General features: G+C 47.6%; 1 protein-coding gene across 3 annotated transcripts in view; it reads right to left on the bottom strand.

Annotated features, from left to right (window-relative positions):
* LEF1 (lymphoid enhancer binding factor 1) overlaps positions 1 to 22,290 on the bottom strand; it is a 49,619-nt gene that overhangs the window by 12,805 nt on the left and 14,524 nt on the right. Inside the window, exons 1-7 of one of the 3 annotated variants that reach the window (XM_026050913.1) lie at positions 18,758 to 18,770; positions 13,101 to 13,233; positions 10,465 to 10,555; positions 8,210 to 8,293; positions 6,299 to 6,421; positions 5,459 to 5,621; positions 2,078 to 2,185 (exon numbers count right to left, since the gene is read on the bottom strand). In XM_026050913.1, coding sequence (XP_025906698.1) covers positions 2,078 to 2,185; positions 5,459 to 5,621; positions 6,299 to 6,421; positions 8,210 to 8,293; positions 10,465 to 10,555; positions 13,101 to 13,233; positions 18,758 to 18,766 — 711 coding nt within the window. In that variant the 5' untranslated portion in view covers positions 18,767 to 18,770. Of the gene's footprint in view, positions 1 to 2,077; positions 2,186 to 5,458; positions 5,622 to 6,298; positions 6,422 to 8,209; positions 8,294 to 10,464; positions 10,556 to 13,100; positions 13,234 to 18,757; positions 18,771 to 22,290 lie in introns of those variants that run through there. The other 2 variants (XM_026050914.1, XM_026050912.1) reach the window with 2 other exon arrangements.

Here is a 22,290-nt window from a genome sequence, read left to right as displayed (position 1 = left end):
GGAGAGGGGGGTGGCACAGAGAGCTGGGGATGTGCAAAGCCACCTGAGGCTGTTGCAGCAGTCAGCAATGGACAGCGAGTCACAGCCCCAACCACTGGCTTATAAGAAGCAACTGGCAGAAAAGTTTAGGTAGTTTCCAGCCCACTCTGCCAGTCCCAGCCTGCACAAGGCTCAAGCTCCTGCCATTACTTCTCCTGAGGCTGGTAACAGGGCCAGGCAAAGCTTTGTGAGTGAGCTCCCAAAGACAGGAGCAAGACCAGAAACAGGAGAGCAGCTTTCCAGGGCTCTGGGAAGTTCACCGCAGCAAGTTTTATCACTGGAGCACCAAGGCCAGACTGCTTGAGAAACACTACGTTGATGCAGCTATTAACAAGGAAAAGAAAATCACGTGAGGCTAGTCCATTTTATTCCTTAAAGCCGTCTGACTTCAAGTACCAAAACTTACTTAACACCAATTGGAGATCCTAGGTAATATCAAAATCAGAAAGTTAGAAGGACAAGGCTAGGCTGAAAACTAGCTGTAAGCAGTCCCAACTGCTGCAGTTTCTGACAACTTCAGCATACACTGACAATACTACATTATGAAGACACTGCCCCTCTTACAGCTATCATGCATCTCTGCATTAATGCTTTGGGTTTTGGTAACAAAAACATGTAATGAAAAGTACCTAGCTATTGTCAGCGCACGACAAGCTGCTACAATCAAGTAGCAGCATTAAAAAAAAGTTTTGTGAAATCCAGCCATATYGGAAAAGAAGTCGTCTCAAAAAGTCAGGCAACTCTAAAAATACTGCAGTAATATCTGTCCTAAGTGAATACAGATGCATTTTTAGACTGATCAAGGTGAAAAAAGAAAAAAGATTATTTGTATCTGAAAAGTTTTCACTGATAAGCTATCATCTACCTGGCTCTCCTGCTCATTACTGCAGTGACGTGTGTGCATTCTTGGAGAGAGAAGCACTGCAAAAGGAAAGCTGAGAAAATTGTCCATTGTAACATAGCTCTGAAATATTTCAGTCATATATTCCTACACAGGATCTATGTAGGAAGGCACAAAGACAACTGTACATGCCATRCTATATACTCTAAACATCTCTCGTGACATTTAAAGACCTGTAGGTGCAATGCTTGTGCTACATGGCAGCACTCTATACCAACACACACATCCATGTGCCTGAGTGTCAAAGGGCAATAAATGTTCCTCAGATAAATACATGCTATTGAAAGAAACCTTTCTAGTGCAGCACTGGAAGCATTAGGTGCCTCTGCAGTCCCTCCTGCCATTGCACTGGGTACCTCATGTTCACCAGACACCCTGAAATATAGACACTCCAAATAGTCCCGTCTCGGCCCCTGGGCTTTGCTGCCTCTCAATCTGCACTGCAGCAGCCACTTTCCAACCACACCGCCAATGCGAGGACCTTACAGCCTGTTTTCAAAAGCAAAAATATCTTGCTTCTCTGCAGTTTTAGCAAAAGTTTTAAATGCTGACAGCATTATTAATACCTGCACTGTTAKTATTAAGTTTCATCTGGTATTTGTTATTGTAAGAAAATTTCCTAGCTTCACCAAACTCTATGAAAGCAGAATCTATCATAAAGGTCACTATGCAAATTTTGTATGCTTGCTTTCAAATAAAACCATCCTGAATTATGGTCAGCTAAAGCTTAGTTTGCACCAAGACACCTGGGCTTCAGGTTCTCCTGGAAGACAGGGGCTTGATTCTGCTCAAGTTTAAAGATTTCTGGATAGCAAGTGCTCAGTTAGAAAATTATGAAGAAGTTCACAGCTGCACAGTGCAATGTAAGCAGCCTCTAGTGATAGTTGTCCTAGAAAAAAATATCTATTCTTCCCTTAAAATTTGTGGTCTTCATAAGATACGGTGCACTATCAACCACAAAATCCAAAGTTTCTGGATGCTGGAAACTCAGCTAAATATAAGACTCACGCGTGTTTCTCCACCATCTCTCGTTCCAGAGCTTTCCATTTTTTTTCCCCATCTACACACACACCCCAGCCCTACACACATTAGCTAAATGAAATTAATTTTAAAAGAAACTTCAAATGAGTGACTCACATAGTTGTCTCTTGCAGACCAGCCTGGATAAAGCTGCATGTGTAGCTGCCTTTCTTTACGAGCTAGTTCATAATATTTYGCTTGTTCTTCACGGGAGAGAGCATGCCACTGCAAATAAAATAAACACCATATTAGATGGAGAAATAACTCATAGGTGGGCAACAGATGACATTAGCAAGTGTTTCTGCAACTTTGACTCAGTCCTTTCCTCCTGCAAAGAGAAAATTCATTAGGAACTACAAGCACCCCTTTTTGCTGACCAACTTTTAGGCATGTCAGCTACAACTACTAAGTGCCTTAAGCAAGACAAGAAAAAAATCATTTATGGAACATAGGTGTCACCAAACAATCTGCTCACAGACCCATACTACATAAAAATACTCTAATTCATGACAAAACAGACAGTGTTTGTGCAGCTTCTAAGGAGGCGTGCACTCTCCCCCAGCAGAGCCTTTGCTCTGTTGTTCTAGGAAGAGGCAACCCACTGCTTTTCAGCTCTGACATCAAAGGAATAATATATGTGTATATGACTGTATATAGAAGTATATGACTGTATACTCCTTTTCCAAGATCACCCTTGAGCTTCAAGGCATTTGCATTTTGATTTCTCCTTGTAGCAAGAGGAGAAAAGAAAGCGACAACTGCAGAAAGTGTCCAGGATCCACAAGCTACTGAACAGTTGTCTTCGAAATTACAGGAGCTGGCCTCTACGACCAAGGAAGGCTAGATTTCCTGCTTTATCTACCTTAAAGAAAAAAAACTGGAGGGATGAAAAGGCATCAGCTCTATCTAATCATTGTATTGTTGCTGAAACACCTAAAATCTGAAGCAAAAAGAAGAAAAAAAGATTTTTTTGAATCAGCTTCCACTGCAGCATTAGCGTTATTTTCTTATTTGACCTTGACAACATGTATAGAATGGAAAGGCAAGCTGAAGGAGAGAAGACATTAATGAAAAGACAGACATAAAAATCAGTGAGACATTCAAGCAAGAATAATTTATAGAACCAGGATTTCAGGTCAGATCATATTTGTGGGATTTAATACGTCGCTTTGTTACATGTCACAAGATGTGAACAAAATGGCTGTCTGTCTAGATCTGGCAAGTTAGATGTGTTACTGAAAGCAGAGTGATTCAGCCCATTTGCAGCTCTGATAATCCRCATGCAGCGCCGCGAGACTGCAGGGGAGCGGATACTTGAGGAACCAGCGTGTTTGTTTCCTCTGCACCCAAGGAGTCTGTGTCAGGAGGCTCAGAAAAAGCAAAGTTCCCACCACAGAACTAATTCTACAGCAAGAGCAGCGCAGATGGGGAAAGGACCAAGGCAGCCCAACTCTGGTACAGAAAGTGGCTGGATGACAAGGGTCAGGCTGCCTCAGCTGGGGACACATTTCTGGTTTGCTGCAGCTGAAGTGATGAAAAATTAACAAAATGAGATACCGGGACTGCCCCTTCTTCTGCAGAGGTTGTTTGCTGATAGCAAGAGGGTATACTGAGAGCAGCTGCCTTACCAGAAACATGAAGGTAAAACATCTAAGAATGGAAACTTATTTTTCCACTCAAAACACTGTTAGAAGTTTTTACACATTTCATGATGTTTTCCTGTAACTTCAGGAAAYAGTTCTCCTGTTAGACACATCCTACTTCATTTTCTAGCATCGCTTGCTCCTGCAAGCTGTGTAACTGTCCCTGCGTGGCAGTGCTGCCCGACTTGCACTTCTTGCTGGCTTCAGTATCCACCCTTAAAAACTCCTGGGCCAGCAACAACAAAATGGGTAAATTCAAAACATGCAGAAAAAAGCTTTCTGTACACCACATCTCTTAGAGACTGGCACCCTTCCCTACTGCAAACTTAACTGGCCATAAAGCTGCCATATCAGTGAGAGGATATATATATGTTTTTAATCCTTTTAACACCTGCTTATTGGTGTGAAGAACTGCTGATTTAAGATCTAGAGCACACATAAGTATGAGGGGAAGGAGAACAAAGAGCATCAGGAAATCCAGCACCACACCAAGCCTAAGCTCTGGTGAGCAGGGTGGCACAGCACACAGTGAACAGCAACCAGGGTGGCTGAGCACAAAACATTTGATAATAATTAATCTCCAGGCAATTATATTTGATAACTCATGCATTGTCTGTACCACTGGGCAAGTGGAACTTGCGGTATTTTCAGAGTGAAGAGCAAGTTGGAAAGAGGAGTCAAAACTGTGGAAAAAAACAGACCACAGAGTGCTGAGGTCTGATTCACTGCTGGAGTGGAGATAAATAAGCCACTGCCATCATTCAGGCCGAGAAAAGGAGACCAACACACTGAGAAACTAAAAACAGCTATTGAGGGGGTAAGACTTGTAGGAGAGAACAGCAAATGCAAGCACCAAGGTGTCCTTTAAGAGGAAGTAACAAAAGTGTCAAAAAGAGGAAAGAGGTTAGCAARAACCAGGACAAGAAATGAGAAATTTCTAACCTAATCGAGGGAAAACAAGTCTTCAGAGTGTAACAGAAAAGCAGCAGTTAATGGCTTCCTACTGAAAAGCACACTGTTTATCCTTCCCAGGGAGCTGCAGTGCCTTTTGCTGAGGTATTCTTCAGAAAGAGGGGTTCAGAGTGTCTTGTCTCAAGCTCAAATTGCTATAAAAGTCATCTCTCTAACTTCTGGGACAGATAAGTCAGAGATGGCCAGGGGCACTTATCTYTGAGGCTTTCCTTTCAGAGGAGCAACACTGAAAGCAAACACAGTTTGCAGTTGTGGGTTGCCCTGTGTTTTTTTCCAGAGAGAACAAAACTTGCGTAGGATGCCCACGGCAAATGCTCTCAGCAAGACTCTGGAATGGGCCCTGGGGTGATCAGCACTGGGCTGGTGACTTCAGAGATGGGCAAAACCTGTTTGGACAACTCTCAGAACCACCCCATGTAACTGGACCTGCTCTGACTGGGGCTGAACTTGATGACCCAGGAGAACCCTTCCAACCTATGGGTTTTTGTGATCAGACCTACATCATATTTATATTTACTGCTGAGATCCATCTCAATCAGCACTGAGTGTTGCTATCTATAAATGATCCTTTCCTGCTCTGATGAATGCCACCTTCTAGGAGGACCAAGGCGGTGATCCTTCCATGTGCAAATGGGAATATTTAACATGTGGGGTACAGACACGGTGGCATGAATGGACCAGACATGGCAGCCTGATGATATGGGTGATACTGAAAAAAGAAAATCAACATACTGCTTTTATTTTTAGTTGCATGTTTCATCTTCTAGCTAATTTGATAGCTGCACATTAGTTAACACCTCGAGCAGAAAGTGAGCCATCACACCCGCCAAGGGGGAGCACAAATTAGCAGCACACATGAGCACACACAGGCTGCTGTACGTACCCGTCTGCCGAGGATCTGGTTGATAGCTGCGCTTTCCTTCAGAGTACACTCTGCTACAACATTCGCTCTCATTTCTTTCATGTACAACATGAAAGCGTTCAGAGGTTTCTTAATATGAGGTCTTTTTGGCTCTTGTTCTTTTCTCTGTTCGTGCTGAGGCTTCCTAAAACGTGGTGGGGGAAGGAGGGGAAAAAAAAAAACAAAACACACACACACATCTATTTACCTTCACCCTATTAAAAAGAAGCACCCGATGGAAAATTTCTAAGCTGTAGCTGCAGTAGCATAAAATTAGTAAGAACGTGAATTCCACTGGTTCCATCCCATTCATTTTACATCTTTTCAGGGAACTGACTTTAGAAAATAATTCAATACTCAAGGAGAGTGTGAGGTTGGCACATAACACTTAGCAGGCCACTGATACAGACAGGAGGTAGCTCTTCATCTACTGATTTCTAAGCCTTTTGCCTTTGAGTACCAAGCACAAATGCTGCTTGCACTTTTTAGTAGTRGATTTTACAGTTAAGGCCTTATTGAATAGAGGCTCTTGAGTTCGTTCTCAAACAGCATCCTCAGGAAGACAGCTCCAGGTCTATGTCCSAATTAAGGTGGCTGTGGCTGATAGTTAGGAAGTGCTGGACTGGAAGGAATTCTGGCTTCGTATCTCATTATTCTTCCCCTAAAACAGCCCACATCTCCCACTTCAATTATAGGAGAAGGGTYAAAATTCAACAGCTCATGAAAGATACTCATTCCCTTTATTTTATCTCCGTGACTCTTCTTTTAATAGAGTTCTCAAGCATTTGCAGTTTAAGGGCAAGTGCAGAAAGGCAGACTCACACATGCATTAGCTCACTGTCGTTGTGTGGATGCTCTTGTTTGACTTGAGGTGTTACAATAGCTGGGTGAGGGATTCCAGTTGTGTGAGGGCCTGGAGGACCAGGAATCATATGATGTGAAAACCTAAAAGAGAAAACAAAGAAAGGTCCATAACGCTACCAAAGTCAGGCCTCAAACACTCTCATGACAGCAGCAGGATGCCCCAGGAATGCAAACAATAAGGAATTTGTAATGGAAAGACAATTCCTTAAGAGCACATGAAAAAAYATATGGCTAAGATTCGTGCATTCTAACTAGTCAATTCCAGAAATATGAATGAGACAGCATTTTGTTTTTGAAGATGTTACTGTATTACCTTTCAGGAAAATAGCTTTAGCAGTGCACACAAGAAACATTTAATGGTTGTACTGTTAGACTGACTAGCAATAAAACCACACATTTCTTAACCAAAAACTGCAATTCCACACCAAGATATAGGCATTCTTATAATATCCACCACCAGCCAATGCAAAGGAAGAACTGCCATGCAGAAAAACAACACAATAAAGGAAGAAGAGTCTGTTTAAAGAGTCCCTGATAACTCTCCGTGGAATCTCTTGCTTTTCAAAGCACTTAAAGAATAATGTCACTAAACTATTTCCTCCAAATACTTAAATAAAAATATTCCTGTAGTCTAGAAGAAAAAGGGGAAAAAAAAGTCACCCTCTTATCTGAAACCTTCCTCTCTTTTGCGCCAGAAGAAAAACAGACCAAAACTGAAGTACCACCTGCTCCAACCTCGCACCCTACTACCTCATTTCATCCCCAAGGCCAAGCCAAGACAGATGTTCAAGGTGCTTCATGTTGCAACCCCAGTGCAGCAGAAAACTTGCCTGCTTTACTTTGACCTGGTGGAAAGTCCCAGTGCCATGACGAGCAAGTTCCTGCTCCGATGGTTTGCTGAGTGTCTACTGAGGAGTCATGTCCACCTTCCCTCTTTTACCTTTCCCATCTCTTTGCCCACCCCTATACTCCAACAAAGCAAAGCAAGCACAAAATATCAGTGATCCAAACAGTCATTCTGTTAAGGAGAGAGGATGGCTTTCCTTCCCAATCTCCCTGACTGGCTCTTCCTTTCATTCTCCTTACAGAGAAGGGAAGGGACAGCGATAACCCAAAGGAAACCTCACCAACAAAGCCAAGAAGACCTACCACTTACCAAGGGGCTTAATTCCCCAAGCGAGAGGGTTTTCTTCTGTAGGTCACACATAAAAGAAATAAGACCGGCCTCTTGCAGCCTTGCACACTCCAAGCCCAGAGTGCAGGAGCTGCTCTGGGAGCACAGAAGCAACGGAGCAGAGGCTTGGAGCGCCCCGCAGGCGCATTGCTCACACTCACACAGACACAGCGCCCGATTCACACACCAGTGCAGACACATGGTGCTGGCCTCCCTTCCCAGCAACAGCTCTGGGCTGTGAAGTACCTACTTGAGAGCAAGTTTCCACACGGACTGATAACCTAAGCAGTTCGAGACTCATTACTAACCACTTGGAAATTAAAACCACAGAATCCAGACTACAGTGACAATCCACCTGGTTTCTTGCTAGTACAAATAAACGCCAAGGATGCCTGCTATACATGGCATCTGGAAATGAACTCATGATCTCATTTCAGATGAAACAGTTCAATTAATCCTTGACAATTCTCCAGTGTTTCTAATTGCAATACTTCAGAGACTGTCAGGAAAAATGGAGACCAGTGTGGGATCCAGGCAAACTGCATATACACAAATGTGTTAAATAAAAACGTGTGCATAAAGTTTTAGCTGACCGAAAAAGCAAGCAAAGGCAGACCAAGATGCAAGCAGGAGSGCAACCTGCCCTGTAATGCCAGCAGTTACTCCCCAGTCAGTCATTCACCTCCTACACCTACCTGGACATGGAAGGGTCGACTGAGAGTGAGGATGGATAGGGCTGCCTGAATCCACTCGAGATGGGATATACAGGCTGACCTTGCCTGAGGTCACAGAAGAAAGGAACCCATCAATAACATGAAACGGTATTAAATAGTTACTCTAGAGTCATAAGCACTTGATGGGAACTCAGAGCAAAACAAAACACAAAACAATAAGTAGATTCAAAGCTAATGAATTTGTGAACACTTAGGACCTTCTCACCTTCTTYCTTCAAAAGATTCCCAATTTAGGTTTCCTTTGGGGAGGAAAGCAGAACAACCAGCCCTCCTTCCCCATGGTGCACACATGGGCACCCTCACTCTCATACCTAATTTTAACTGGAAGCAGATCCAGTTAATCAGCTCTTAAAGAAATAAATAAGGAGGAGTGGGGGAAGCATTTTATTCCAAACAGTCCTAGTGTAGATCTGTGCAAGGACACCAGCCTATAAACTATCAACCTTGAAAACCTTTTGGACAATTTCATGAAGTCTTTGAAAAATTAGGACTCTCTTCATATGCATCTTCTTTGCAAAGGAAGAAATGGACAGCATTTTTTAGAAATTAGGGCTCATCTGATTTAAAACAAAACAAAAGCCAAAAACAGAGAAGACTTACATCTTAACTACTAAAAGTTCAAAATTTGCAAACTAACAGAAAAATCTTGCATGCAATTCTTACCTCCTTTTCCCCTGCACATATACAAAATATTTTTATCACCAATATGGAATTTGGATTCTCCAGCTTCTATCGTCGCTACATTTTGTTTACTTCCAATTAGCAGTGGGTCAGGTCCTGGCCAGAATGATCATACTTCAGTATCATGCTATGCTGATGTACACATTTGGACCGAATACCTGGACCAGCTCTGAAAGACCTCACATGTGTTAGCTCTATTTGAACCTATGGACTGACTGATCAGTGTTTCTAAGGAGAACAAAAAGGATTCAGGCCTTTTCAAGGTTCAGGATACAATTTCCACACCTCGAATACCTGATTTGAAAAGAGCAGTGCTCAAATAGAAGGGAACTAAATAAATAAAGGCGGAGGAAGCCTCAGCAATGCTACACCCAGAGCAGAGCTGGAAGCCATAGAGCTAAGGGATGGTGGGCTGCACTCAGCTGGAAGCAAGCACCGCTAAACACTTCCAAATGCTGCAAAACCACAGGGCATCTCTCCTCCTCCCTCTCTGTCCAGCTAAGCCTCCTTTCCCTCCTCCCCGCTGCTGCCTCAAGGAACCATCTGAAGGAAATGACGGACCACATCTGGAAAGCAAGTGTCAGGAGCTGCCTGGCAGTGGGAGTCAGCCTAGCAGCAATGCACCGGGAAAAAGAAAAATAAAATAGGCAGGTGCTCCCTGTTTTAGTYCTGCATCCAATAACATTTGCTCAAAAAGGCATGTGACGCTTCCTGCAAGATTCTCTGGCAACAGGGCATTTTACAGTCTCTGGTCTCTAGTTTCTTTACCCTTTATCATTTGGATTATCCTCTCCCAGCATACATAAAGGGAAATAATAATAATAATTATTATTATATCACTCACTTGTGGAACGCACAGATTAAAAAAAAAAAAAGCCTCTGAAGCAAGTTTGTTGCTGAGTTTGCACACAGCCTGTCCCTACAGAAATGGTGGTCAGCATCCATCTGCCCCAAGCAGATACAAGAAAGCAGCCTGCAGAATCGATCACCCTGGAAGTGTTGTGCTTCCTCCCCACGAGGCAGACAGGGAGTGCAGCAAGAGATCCCTAGAATGCTAATACTAAAAGGAACTGCAAAGTCTCCCACTGACTGAGGTATTCATACAGGAACTGTAAAAAGCAGCAGACTACAAAAGTTTGCTCTCCATTTTGATGCAGTTTCAAGATTTCCCCCCACACACTTCAAAGTTTCTTCTTACCTCCCCTCCCTAATTGCAATTTTGTTTATTAAAAATTTACATTTAAATCCTTGAGAACTGTTTTTTTGCTATCTTTCTAAATGCCAAGAGCCACAAATCTGAGCCATAAGAAATACATAGACTTCAAAGTGAAATCCTCACACTTCAATTTCAGTACGTGTTCAAAAACCAGATTCAATTCATTTCAAAGATCAACATTTTTTGATCTTTTAAACTAAAATAACATAGCAATTTCTTGCTGCAATGACACTCTTATTTTGTAAATGCTGCCATTGATTCAGCAGTGGTGGACGGCATGAACATGCACCCTGTCTGAAAAGAAGCTGAAAGCTCTTACCAGCCGAGAGGTGGTGTTATCTGTCCAACACCCCCAGGAGACAAGGGATAGAAGGTGGGGATATCAGGAGCTGGAGGATGTCTGGACATGCCTGTTGAAGAGCACAGAAGAATGAGTGACRTTCACCTCAAAATGCTACAAAAGCGAGTCAAGGTTCACAGCTAACATGACCAATGCTACTACAACATTAGCACTCTAGATGACAGGAAATAACCACCTTTTTCGTTAGCATTGAAAACAAAGGACTACCCACGATACCCTTAAAATAAGGGCCGTATTCTGACACTTTCACAATTCAAAAGGAAATGACGGAAAAACAAAGTGGAAAGATGGAATAATTATATTGGTCAGCAACTGCACAAGTTCACATTTCCTACTAAGTCCTCTGAAGGCTCTTGCCAAACCATGCTGAACACTGAGGAACTATCTAATGCATGGTATGAAACAGGGAAAATAAAAGCAGCGTCACACAGGCAGCCTGGCAGAGCTATTAGATTAGGTAAATTGCTACTCGTACATTTTTGCTGGTTCCCTCATGGATTCACAGATTTTGGAAACTTGCTACCACAGAGGATCAGTGGTTAATTAAGAATCATTTTCAGGCCTGTAATGGTCACACTTGATATGATTCATTTGGCTTCCAATTGTCACTCCAGCTCCAACTAAGCTCTTCATCAAGTTGACTCCTGTGGGCTCCAAGGTCAGTCTGTTTTGCATTGGTAGTATTTCATGGGAAAAAAATAAGAAGTCCCACCAGAAACGATCCATCAGCTCACATTCCCCCGAACACCAAGTCCTACAATTGTAAGAATCACCTCAAGATTAAAGCTAATCCTGGTCCCCAAAGGGTCCATCGTCTCCATTCTTCACCTAAAACTCATGCATGCCCCCAGGAGATGTGGGATTAGGGTTGCGGAGGCCACAAAGACATTGGTTTATTTAAATGTGTTTGGGGAAGAGGGGGCTGAAACAGCAGGAGTTGTTAAGATTACTTCACATGCTAAATCAGCTGCTTTAAAAGGATATTAAATATTTATGTAGTGGCACTCCACATGTCCAAGACTGAGTGCACGTTTCCTTGAGACTTCATTTTGCAGCCTGGCTCTACTGATTTTTTTTTCCTCCTGTAGTTCATATTAGAACTTCTGAATTTAATTATAAGATCTGAAAAACACCTTTTGGGACTGTGTACAGGAAAGGATAGAAAAGAGGTGGCATCCCTGCTAACACTGTCTGTTCAGGGGTCTCAAGGAAAAGCCAACCTGTAAGACACAGGAGCACAACCTGAAGATGAGACCTGTRGCAGGTTCCTCCCAGAGCTGTAAACCAACAGGAGTCTGATGGGACAGGGAACATTTTATGGATCCCAGCATTTTTAATGAGAGGGGACATCCMTCTGGAGCCCTTAGAGAGGGTGAAACACAGGTCCAGAATGTCACCTCTGCTGGGAGCTGATGCTCCCAAGGAGTTACCCTTTGAGATTGCCTCTACCAGACCAAAACCTCCGCACGAAGAGCGGGGCCACTCTTCCCCAAATCTGGAGCTTCTGACCCTGGACTGCTCTCCGTGTGCTAGGACACACACGGCTACTTCTAGTAGCAAACTTGGTCCCTTGGCGGAATTGGTGAGATAGGTCAGACAGCTRTGTCCCTCAGGAAAATACTGGGAAAGCCGCCGCTGAGCAGTGCTCCGGGAAGGAGCGTGGGCTCGCAGGACCTTGGCCCATGCATGGCAGCAGCTCAACAGTGGTTAAAAGGAGAGAGAGAAAAAGAAAAAAGCAGCAAACAGTGATCGACCACCTGCCCAAAGGCCCCCTTGGTGCCTCCCAGAGCAGGAGCCCTGGGGGGAGCCCAGCTCCCTGCTGCCTCTTTCYACCCACCAGGGAATGGGGCTTGGCAGGGGGTGGCAGGAACCAAGGGTGGTCTGGAGCCGGGAATGGTGTYGCTCCGGAAGCGGTGCGGGGGAACAATGGTGGGAGGCCTCTGGCAGAGGCAGCCAGGGAAGAGGTTGTCCCTCGGGAGTGGCTGCSGCGCTGGCCGCGCTGCAGCACGAGGAGGCCACACACGTGGCTGCACCGCCACAGGGGCAGCCAGCTCGAGGTGCCCAGCAAGGCCAAAGTAACACAATGGATTCAGGGAAAAGAGGGGAGAAAAGGGAACAGGAAAAAAGAGGAAAAGGAGAAACACCCACAACTTGGACATGGAAAATTCTGCTCTCTGCATAAGACAGCAGGAACAAGAGGATTAAAAATGTGATATTTATAAGGCCTGAAACTTCTTCAGACTCTGCCCTGGCCCCTCTCRCTTTCCAGGACACCCTTCATCCACGTCAGCCAACACGGGGCAGSTTTGGACAGTCCAAGTAGAAGAGCATGAACTGCAGCTCCAATTGGGATTCAGCAGCAGCAGCGCCGGCGCATCCGCCCTGCGCTTGGGGCTGAGCACAACGGGCGAGAAGCGACCACGGGCTGCCGTTCACTGAGGTCCTAAGGCATTTGGACGAGTAAAACAAGCCAGAATTAACACGTTAGGAAAGAGCACAAAGATCCAAGCAGACAACTTAAATCGCAGCATCACGGCTKGATTAGCAGCTCTGAAAATGGCTGGAAAATACTCCAAGTACATTTCTAGGCTCACCTTGCTTGGAGCTGACGTCTGAGGGGATGTGAGACGGGTGCGACCCCGGGGAAAAGTGCTCATCGCTGTAGGTGATAAGGGGGGTGAGAGGGTGAACCGCATGAGAGGGCTGTACCACRGGCACCTTGTTGGACTGCGAGAGAAGGAGAAAGAGCAAGCGTTAACAGGGCGAGGTTTCTGCAGTGATGATAATAAATAATAATAATAGGCAGGTTTAAAATGCAGTTCTAAATCTAAGAGCCCAATGAAGTTCATTTCAGTTGAATCTCAATATCCAAACCCTGACACAATAACAGATTTTAGGACAATATTCTGAGCGCAAATCAAGGATCTCTTTCGACACCGAGAACTCGAAGGGTTATTAAACAGACAAGTCAATTTATTATTAAGGCCGATAGGAGAGGGGGAATGGGAGCAAACGGGAAGCAGTGCTATGGTTTCTGCTTTCCTTGTTTTCAGAGCACCACCTTAAGGAACTTGCATTAGCAGGCAGTATCTTCTTAATGTCTGACCTATCCCTCCAGTCATATAGCTCAGAATCTGGTGCCATGAATTTTTGCTAAATTATGCTATCCTTGCTCTCCTCTTAATTTTACGGTTTTCAACACAGATTTGCTTTCCTGTGGAAAAGAGATAAGAACCTGAGGATTTTAATTTAAGCTTTGGCCTTGTCTTATATTTTGCAAGATGGAGAGAGAAAGCAGCCCTAGTAGGTGTTTTAAAGCCAACAAGCATTAGGTCCATTTTTGCGACCAAATAATAAAAGCAATATGAATTCTAAATAATATGTATGAGCTGAGTTCTAAAGGCGATGGTTCAGGCTGCTCTTCATCTTCTCTGTTTGTATAAATTCAACAGAAATAGAAGCCAACAAATTTCAGATGATTTACTCATCTGGCCTCTGTCTTCAGCTACAAGACTTGTGGGCCAGCCCACCATTCAGCAATTACTTTATCAACAATAAACTGTATATTATGAATAAAGATCAGGCAATAGATGTATTTAGGTCACACACACAGCTGCTAAGCAGCATTAATTTCTMAAAATTTGGTAATTAACATTCTGTATTATACTGGATATAATCACCATGCACCACGCTCATGGTATCAGGGTTAGTGGCTTTTAAGAAATCATCCGCTTGTATTTTCATTAAGCCAGCCCATGTCTCTCCCAACTCTGCAGCATCCGGGAGCTTTTATTTTGCTTTTTAAACTACAGCACCTTGTCTCCTAAATTGGTGGCCGTGGCTTGTGGTGTGTAGGGCTCTTGGTGATGAAGGACCTGTGAAAAGTGGGCAAGCGGCTTGTCAGTGGGCTGGAAATCAGCATTAAACAGCCCAGCATTGTTGGGCTTCAGAAATACCCTGTTGGCCTGGATGTTTCCAATGGAAATATTACATAATAACCTGCTATGCCACCTGAGGGCCATAAATATTTCAGTGCAGGAATTATAACCCATCCAAGCCATCAAAAGGACAACATTTTGATGCAGGAGGGTATTTACACAGCTACAGAAACACCACAGAGCAGGTGGGTATGCAGTTCTCATTAAAAAAAAAGAGAGTTTAAGACATGCACATAAAAAATAAAAACAAAAATACACAACACCCCCCCACACACACACCTTCTGCTATTGCTATAGCAATACTGTGAAACAGAAGGACCAATGACTTGCTGAAGGATTTGAGGCCACCTTGAAGAGACAGGAAGGAGTGTGGGGGAAGAAGGGGAAGAAACAAAACRAAACAACAAAAAACACTCCATCCCTTTCTACCTAATGTAATTTAATTTGTTTACTTTTCACAGCCCTGAATTCCTTCTGAAACGGGAGGATTTAGCAAGCCCAGAGGATAGCAACTTCACTCTTCCTTGGAAAGMAGTGATAGACTTTTAATGGCCAAACTAGTGCTGGATTTGTGCTCTGGGAGACCCAATTGCGGCAATAAAAAGGAAACACCAAGAACAACTTCATCCTGGAGCAATTAAAGAGAGACCTGCCTGGAGACCCATCCTTATGGGCAAAGCCTCAGCAGGGCAGGCAGGAGGAGAAAAAGAGAAGGTGCCAACAGGGCCTTCTGGTGAGACCCGGCTGCCCAGCGATGGGACAGGGCCTTTGTGCGGGGAGCCCGGCGCAGATGCAGCAGGGTGGACAATGCAGAGCTCCTTCCCATCCCCAAAACACTGATTCCTGACAGAGTTTTACATATACAGCCAATCTTCCCTGCTCCTTGCAGCAAAGATCAATTAATGCTTCATTTTTCAAAGCATCCTCCACTTGTTAGATGGTACAATTGAGAAAACAGCACAGAGCAGACACAGGGACCTGCTCACCACCAGCAGACCCCACTCCGGTATTTTATTATTCAGACCACACATCACATCTGTTGGCCAAAAGATCAGCATTTGACTCTAGCCAGGTTTCGAGCGTGGATGTGAAGGCAACACAGGAGGACACACCAAGAGCAAGAGGCAGCTCCCCTGCTCGAAGCCCAGAGAGTTGACGCACAATAAAAAGAAATAAAAGAAAGTACAAGAGCCAGAGGAGCTTTGCACAGAGGAGTAAATGGGATTTGATAAAGACGAAGATAAGCATCTATCTTGCTGGATTAGTTAGTAACCGGATTCAGGGTAATTGTGGCACTGCAGAGAAAACACCACCCTCGTGGCCTGCCCGTAGTCTCAGAACGGGTCTTGCCCCTTTGCGACTCTTGCTTTAAACAGTGCAAATTTATACCACAGATTTGGCTGTAACATTGCAACAAACACTCAGATTCCCCTCAAGACAATTTTAAAACCACGGGTGCCGACTCTCCAACAGAAACACGCTGGATTCCGAGCGTTCATGAAGTGCCGGCGTTGAACCCCTGATCAAAACGGCGCGCGCCCTCCTTGGCCCGCGCACGCCCGCCACCGATCCCAGCGGAGACCTGCAGAGCTGCAGCTGAGGGAGACCCCAGCAGCGCTTTGGAAAGATTTATCCAACAGGACTGGGCAGGCCATGGGAAGGCCCATCCGCATTTCGCRGGCAGGTCCCAAGCCCTATCCCAGGATCTTCAGCAGCTCCTTGGGGTYACTGCGGCAGAGCGGGAGCCACTCTGTCCCACCTGAAGCCCCACACRACAGCGCTGCAGCAGCCCACAAGGACCTCAGAGCAGGTAATGCTTGGTGGCACGGATTTAGTGCCAGGGGGTGCACAGGAACCCCACATAGGGTCCAGTTCTAGGGGCTCAGGTCTCCCAGGGGCCAGGGCGCCTGCACATGCAGAGGAAAAAGTTTAAGTAACTTCCCCAAGTCCAGTTAAACCGTATTAGCAGATTTATCCAATAACATGCAAATTCAGGTTTTAGAGAAAAGTCTTAAGTCACAGCTCTAAGTGATTTGGACTTTTCTGCTAATGGCATCTGCTAATGACCAAAGATTTAATGCATCAAGTCTTAGCATACATCAGTGCAAACAATATAACCATTTAGCAGAGGTAAAAAGTCATCTCATTAGACATCCATCCCTGGATGTGGGCAAGATGGTCCAAAGGCTTAAAATTAAATATTCATTTTYGAACTAAGAAAAAAAATCCCTAAAAATGTACAAATGATTAGGCCAAAAGTAACCGTCTGCTGAAGCTTCACTAGGATTGAAAATGCAAACTGCAACATATATCTGGAGGTAAAACGCATTTGCAAGTACTTAARTTCTGCAGCACTGTTCCACAGAAGGCAAAACCAATTTTGGAAGGAATTAAAGCAATAGGGCCCTCCAGAAACAGGATGTCTCTTAGACAGGTTATTTGAACCATCAACAGAAGGTTATAGCAGGAATTATTCCTCCACCACATTGTGAGAGACTACTTCAGTCCAACTAGGAGTGTTGAAAAGCTGCTAACTTAATTTTATAGAATGATCCCACTGGGGTTCGTAACTCCAAGAAGACACAAATCATGCTTTGAAATTACATTTACATGTAGCTAAGAATACAAAAGAAAAAAAAAGAGAAAGAAAAATCACAGTATACATTTAAACACGAGCAAAGAATAACTTGGAAGAAGTATAAGGTCAAAGATAGGGGGCATTTTTTGGCCCATGCCGTGGATGCTGACAGGTTTAGCTGAACTCAGTGCAAATCAGCTCAGTGGTTTTCCACTGAGGAACGCGGCTGCCCGCTGAGCTCTCTAGGCATCACCCCCACACTCAGCCTTTTCTGGTCCTTCTTCTATCACCAGTGGGGCCCAAGAGCTGCCCCAGGCGCCCTTGGGGGCGGAGCGGGAGGCGCGGAGCTGCCGGCCACAGCTCGCTCCGGGAGGGCAGCGCAACTCRGCCCCGCTGCCGCTTCCACCCCTGCCAATTTGCTCTGCTGCTGCTAAGCTCCTTCCTCCCGGTGGCCGCAGGGCTTAGGGAAAAAGGTTGTTGGTATGTGCGGCACATGTGACAGCTCTTAAATTCGGCACAGGATCTTGTCTGCCTGCTGCTAGGCTTGGGGTGGTTTTTTCTCCTCTTTTTTTTCTCTTTTTTTTTTTTGTTGTTAAATTCAAGAGCTGCCTTTTTGAAATTCAAAATAACCCTTTAAAGAGAGAAGGAGGGAGAAAAAAAAAAAAAAGAGAAAAAAAACAGAAAACAAAAACAAACCATGACCTGCATCTTGTGCAGGAAGCACCTACATCCCCATAAAAACTCCGGGCTGCACTTTATAACAGGGGTAAGAGTCTAAACATCATTAAAAAAAAAAAAAAAAAAAAAAAAACACCACACCTAAATTCCTAAACTGCCAGATTGTCCAGGCCTTTGTAAATCACCCCTCCAGATGGTCTCACAAGCGCGTGCAGGGTCCCACTAACAGCGATGGTTGCCCTGCAATTATACTTCAGTCCTCCTAAACTCAGCAAACATTATACGTGAGTTATGCCTTATTTCATTAGAGGCACTTCTGAAGCTCACCATTCCCCCACCGTTATAAACAGTTGGATTTTTGATGCAATTAACATTCCCTGGTGCAATTAGCTCCTCCCCTAAGTGTGGCAGAGGAAGAGGTGGACAATTTTTTTTTTTTTTTTTTTTTTTCCCTCTCTCCTTTCTTCCCCTCTTGGCATAACTTGGTTCCACTTTGGTAACTTTTATGCAATAAAGGCACCGCTGGGGCGAATATACCAGTACATTAGGCTCTGTGAGACACCACTGAACAGTTTATCAGACAGAAAATTAGCTTTCGCCACAACAGCTTTATTAAGCTTTATAARGCATTTAACAGCTAAACACACACACCCCTCCTTTCACCTCCAACAAGGCTATAAAGGTCACCAAGATTAAAACAAGACTTTAAATGAGATTTTAAACCAGAAAGCAAATGTTCCAGTCCAACAAAATCCACACTCCCCTTTACTAACAGCAAAGGCCCACACTGTGCAACAGGCTCCTGCTAGGTAAGGAAAGGCTGATGAGTCTCTCCTACCGCTTTCCCTCCACCTTAATGCTGTCRGAAAGAGGTAACAGGAGAAGCTCTGCCCCATGTTGCAGGGTGCTCTGGTTTTCGCCCAGGCCCTGGGGCACGGCTGGGACCCACGCGAGCACTCGCTCACCCGAGCGAGCACTTGCAAGGGAACCTCAAAGAGGCAGCAATGCACTTGGCTGGCCGGCCGGCAGGCAGGCAGGCAGGCACAACACCACTTACCTGAAGCATCCCCCCCTTCCTGCAGCTCCTCACATGCAACTGCCTGCACCTGAGCTGCTTTTGTAGGAGCGCTGCAGAGTGGGGCTGCCGAGAGCTGCTCAGGTGCTGTGGGCAGGGGCGTTCGCCGGCGCCCCCCTCGCAGCATCGTGCAGGAAGGAAACCCCCCCGCTGAAGCGCGAGAGCAGCAAAACCCCCAGAGCTTCCCCGGGGAGAGCCAGGCCAGGTGCTCGCGGGCCCCGGGCGCTGGGGCCGGGCGGGCTAATCTGTGGGCTCAGGCGCTGCCGAGATAAAGGATTTCGGCGAGGTGCCGGGGCCGCGGGAGCCGCTCCTGGAGGAATGCCTGACCTTTCCCGGCGCTTTGATCATGCTGCCGCGCCGCGCCAGATAACGAGCCCGCGGCACAAGCCGGAGGTAATAAAAAGAGGGAAAAAAAAGAGAGAGAGAGAGAGAAAGAAAAAGCAGCTYGGAGGCCTGGCGCTTTTGCAGGGAAAATACCTGCGCTGCCGGCGCCCGAGCGGAGCGCTGGCCCCAGGCCTTGCGGGAAACGCACGCGGACAGTGCAGAAAGGAGCGGCAGGGCAGCGTGCGCTGCCAGGCTGCRAGGAGGAGGAGGGGAACCTGTATTGCACACAAACAAGAGTTGATTTTGTGCAGTTTGATTTTTGTTCCCTTAAAGTGGGGCAGAGCCCCCAACGTGCGGCGCTGCGTGGGGCTCCACTGCCTGCCCCCCGCCCYGACCGCGCTTGGTGGCTTCAGCAGCCTCTGAAATTTCATACGTGCACCCGCCGCGTGCGCTCCTCTCCATTCATTGGGTTTGGAGGAATCTGGAGGCCTGGGGGCCGGGAGGCAGGGAGGGCTGCTGATGAAAGCACCCTGCGATGCCCCGCGATGTGCGGGATCCATGCCGCAGGATCCCAGCCAGGATCGTGGGAGCTCAATGCAGCCGCCCACGCGCCCAGCCTATGTGCAGCCCCATGTGTTTGCAGCTCGTGGGAGGGAGCGGGCAGCAAAGCCCCAATGGGTGGATGGATGGACACAGGGACAACGTGACACCTCCCGACACGGGCTCTGCTCCAGCCCGGCCACCCGCCCCGGCGCTCGCCCCTCTCGCCCGCTGGCACYGGCTTCGTGAATAAATGCATCACATCAGCCCGGGTGCACGGGTGCCCCTGGGGAGGGGGTTTGCCCCAGAGCTGAGGGCGGGCACCGACGCGCTGCAAAGCAGCAGCAACGCGCAGCATGCGCGGCCTGCGCGCCTGGCCCTGCAGCAGTGCTGCCATGTGGGGAAACACCAGGTACACTGAGAGCTGCTGCAGTAGAGTGACAGGAAAATGCAGGGGCTCGGAGAGCACGGGCATCTGCCAGGGGCAGTTTGAAAGGGGCCCCTTMTGAAAGGGGCAGAGCACCAGGCAACGGGTTTTGAGGCAAGTGTCCCGGCCACGGCCTCCCACCCTGCACTGCCCCATCTGTGCAGCCTGTGAGGGAACACGCACATCCACCCCGTGCGTGAAAGAACCTTTGGGGAGCACCTGCTCCTGTGAGGTGACGTGGGGATTCCCACCAAGCCGGTCACCTCCCCTCGGGGTTGCTCCTCATCTGCTGCTTCTGAAGCGCAGCAGCAGGGAGGGCCCTGCCCGGGCACATGCAAACCCGTGGCTGACCTGCTGCTAGGACCACAGGTTCTCTCAGGAGAACAAACACCCGAGTCAGTTTTGGTCTCCCTTAAAGTCCCACTTATGTCTGTTCCTGTTTGTTTTCTGTTTTCAGGGGTGTGCGGCAGCATCAGACAYGAATGCCACCCACCGCGAGCCCCGCGAGCGACGAGGCAGCAGTAAGAGCCCCAGCACCTTCTCCTGCTGTTCCATGCGAGCCACGGGCAGATGGGGTGACCAGTGGGGGCCTCTCGCATGCCCAGAGAGCACCTTGCACGTTGCAAGTGCCAGGGCGCTGAGCACCCACCCAGCAAACACTGGGCACAGTGAGAAAACCTTCATTACRATCAGGATCAGACCTGCATGTGCAGCTGGACGGGGCCACCTCCATCCCGTCCACCTTTGCACAGGACTGACGTGATCCTACTAAAGTTTGGGCTAACACCTGCAGCGAGAGCTCAAACATCACCTCCTGCAAGAGACCTCACCACATCCCCGACAGGAGCCACGGGGCACCCTGCAGTCCCCACGCAGATGCTGGATGGGCTGCAACCCCAGCACACGCGCTGCTGCGAGAGGAGGGATCGCGGGGACGTTCCCACGCAGCTCAGCTTCGCCCCAACTCATGGCCTCAGCCCCCTTCGCCTCCAGGCCGGCAAGCTGCGGCCCAGCCCCGCGGAGGTCTCCACAGGACCAACCTCCCAGCAGCTTTCAGAGGGGAGGAGAAGCAAAAGCAGTCCCGGGATGAGACAGGGAAGGAGCTYCGGGCACGCGGCAGCTGCAGGAAGAGCCAGCAGGGGAGCAGCTGCAGCGCAGCCCGGGGCGCAGCGAGCGCCGCCTGTCCCTGGAACATCCTTCCTGGCCGGGAAAGGACACGGAGCCGCCGGAAAGGCAGCCTGGCAGCCCCACTGCTTGCGCCGCTGTGCGCCGCACACAGCGAAGCCTCTTGCTCCCCGCTTGAAACCAACACTAAAAATAGAGCCGGCGCAGCTGCTACGTTTGGGAAGAGGAGACGGGCTGGGACATCCCCCGTGCCAGGTGCCACTGGGACATCCTGATCAGCTCCCAGAGAGATGAACCCACCGCACGGTGCCAGGCAGGGGCTGCAACACACTTGGAAAATTCTGGCTTCTTCCGAAAAGCTTCCAGGAGCGAAGGGGACACAAGGGAGGACGTGCAAGGCTCTGGGTAGCCCRTTTGCCCACAGAGCTGGTGCGTGGGGCTGGCGAGGCCAGCCCTGGCCAGGGGCTGCACTGCCTTCAGGTGGGCCCTTCCCATCRCCACGTCCAGGCTTTTCTGTCTACAGAGCGAGTTCATAACGAGTGTCATGTTCTCCATGGCACTTAAGKGCCAGCTCAGTTCACCCGGGATCCTGGGGGAGCCGGGTGTTACCCAGGAAGTGCGCGGTTTCCTCAGGGCCACTGACAAGTGACCAGCTCCTAAAAACACCAAAGGTGCCGCTTGGCTCGTCAGGCCCGGCCAGCGCAGGCGGCCGAGCGGCGYGGGCTCCTCCGCACTCCCCGCGGCTCCTTCCRGCCTTCCGAGTGCCCAGAGAGCCGGCCCGGAGCAGGCACAGGGCCCCAAGCAGAGGTCTTGGCTGCCTCCTGGTGCGGAGGGCCTGGGGCGGCCAGGCGGAGCCGGTGTGTCCCACTCGGAGCCTGGGAGGGACGTGGAAAGGCGAGTTTCTAATTAAGGCCRCGGCTGCAGCTAATTGAGTCCAATCCACCTGCGACACGAAGAGCCGCAATCCCATCAGCAACAATGGGAGTGCAGCGGCTTACACCAGTAATGACCGCAAATCGGCAGCRTGGGGCAGCTAATGCAGCGCGATCCCCGGCCCGGCTCATCGGGTGCTCCCCAGGAGAGCGGCGAGGGCAGCGCG

The sequence above is a fragment of the Nothoprocta perdicaria genome, unplaced genomic scaffold, assembly GCF_003342845.1.
Source record: "Nothoprocta perdicaria isolate Ctin4 unplaced genomic scaffold, notPer1 scaffold_71, whole genome shotgun sequence".
In the NCBI taxonomy this organism is placed as follows: Eukaryota; Metazoa; Chordata; class Aves; order Tinamiformes; family Tinamidae; genus Nothoprocta; species Nothoprocta perdicaria.
This window is presented reverse-complemented; position numbering and strand designations above follow the sequence as displayed.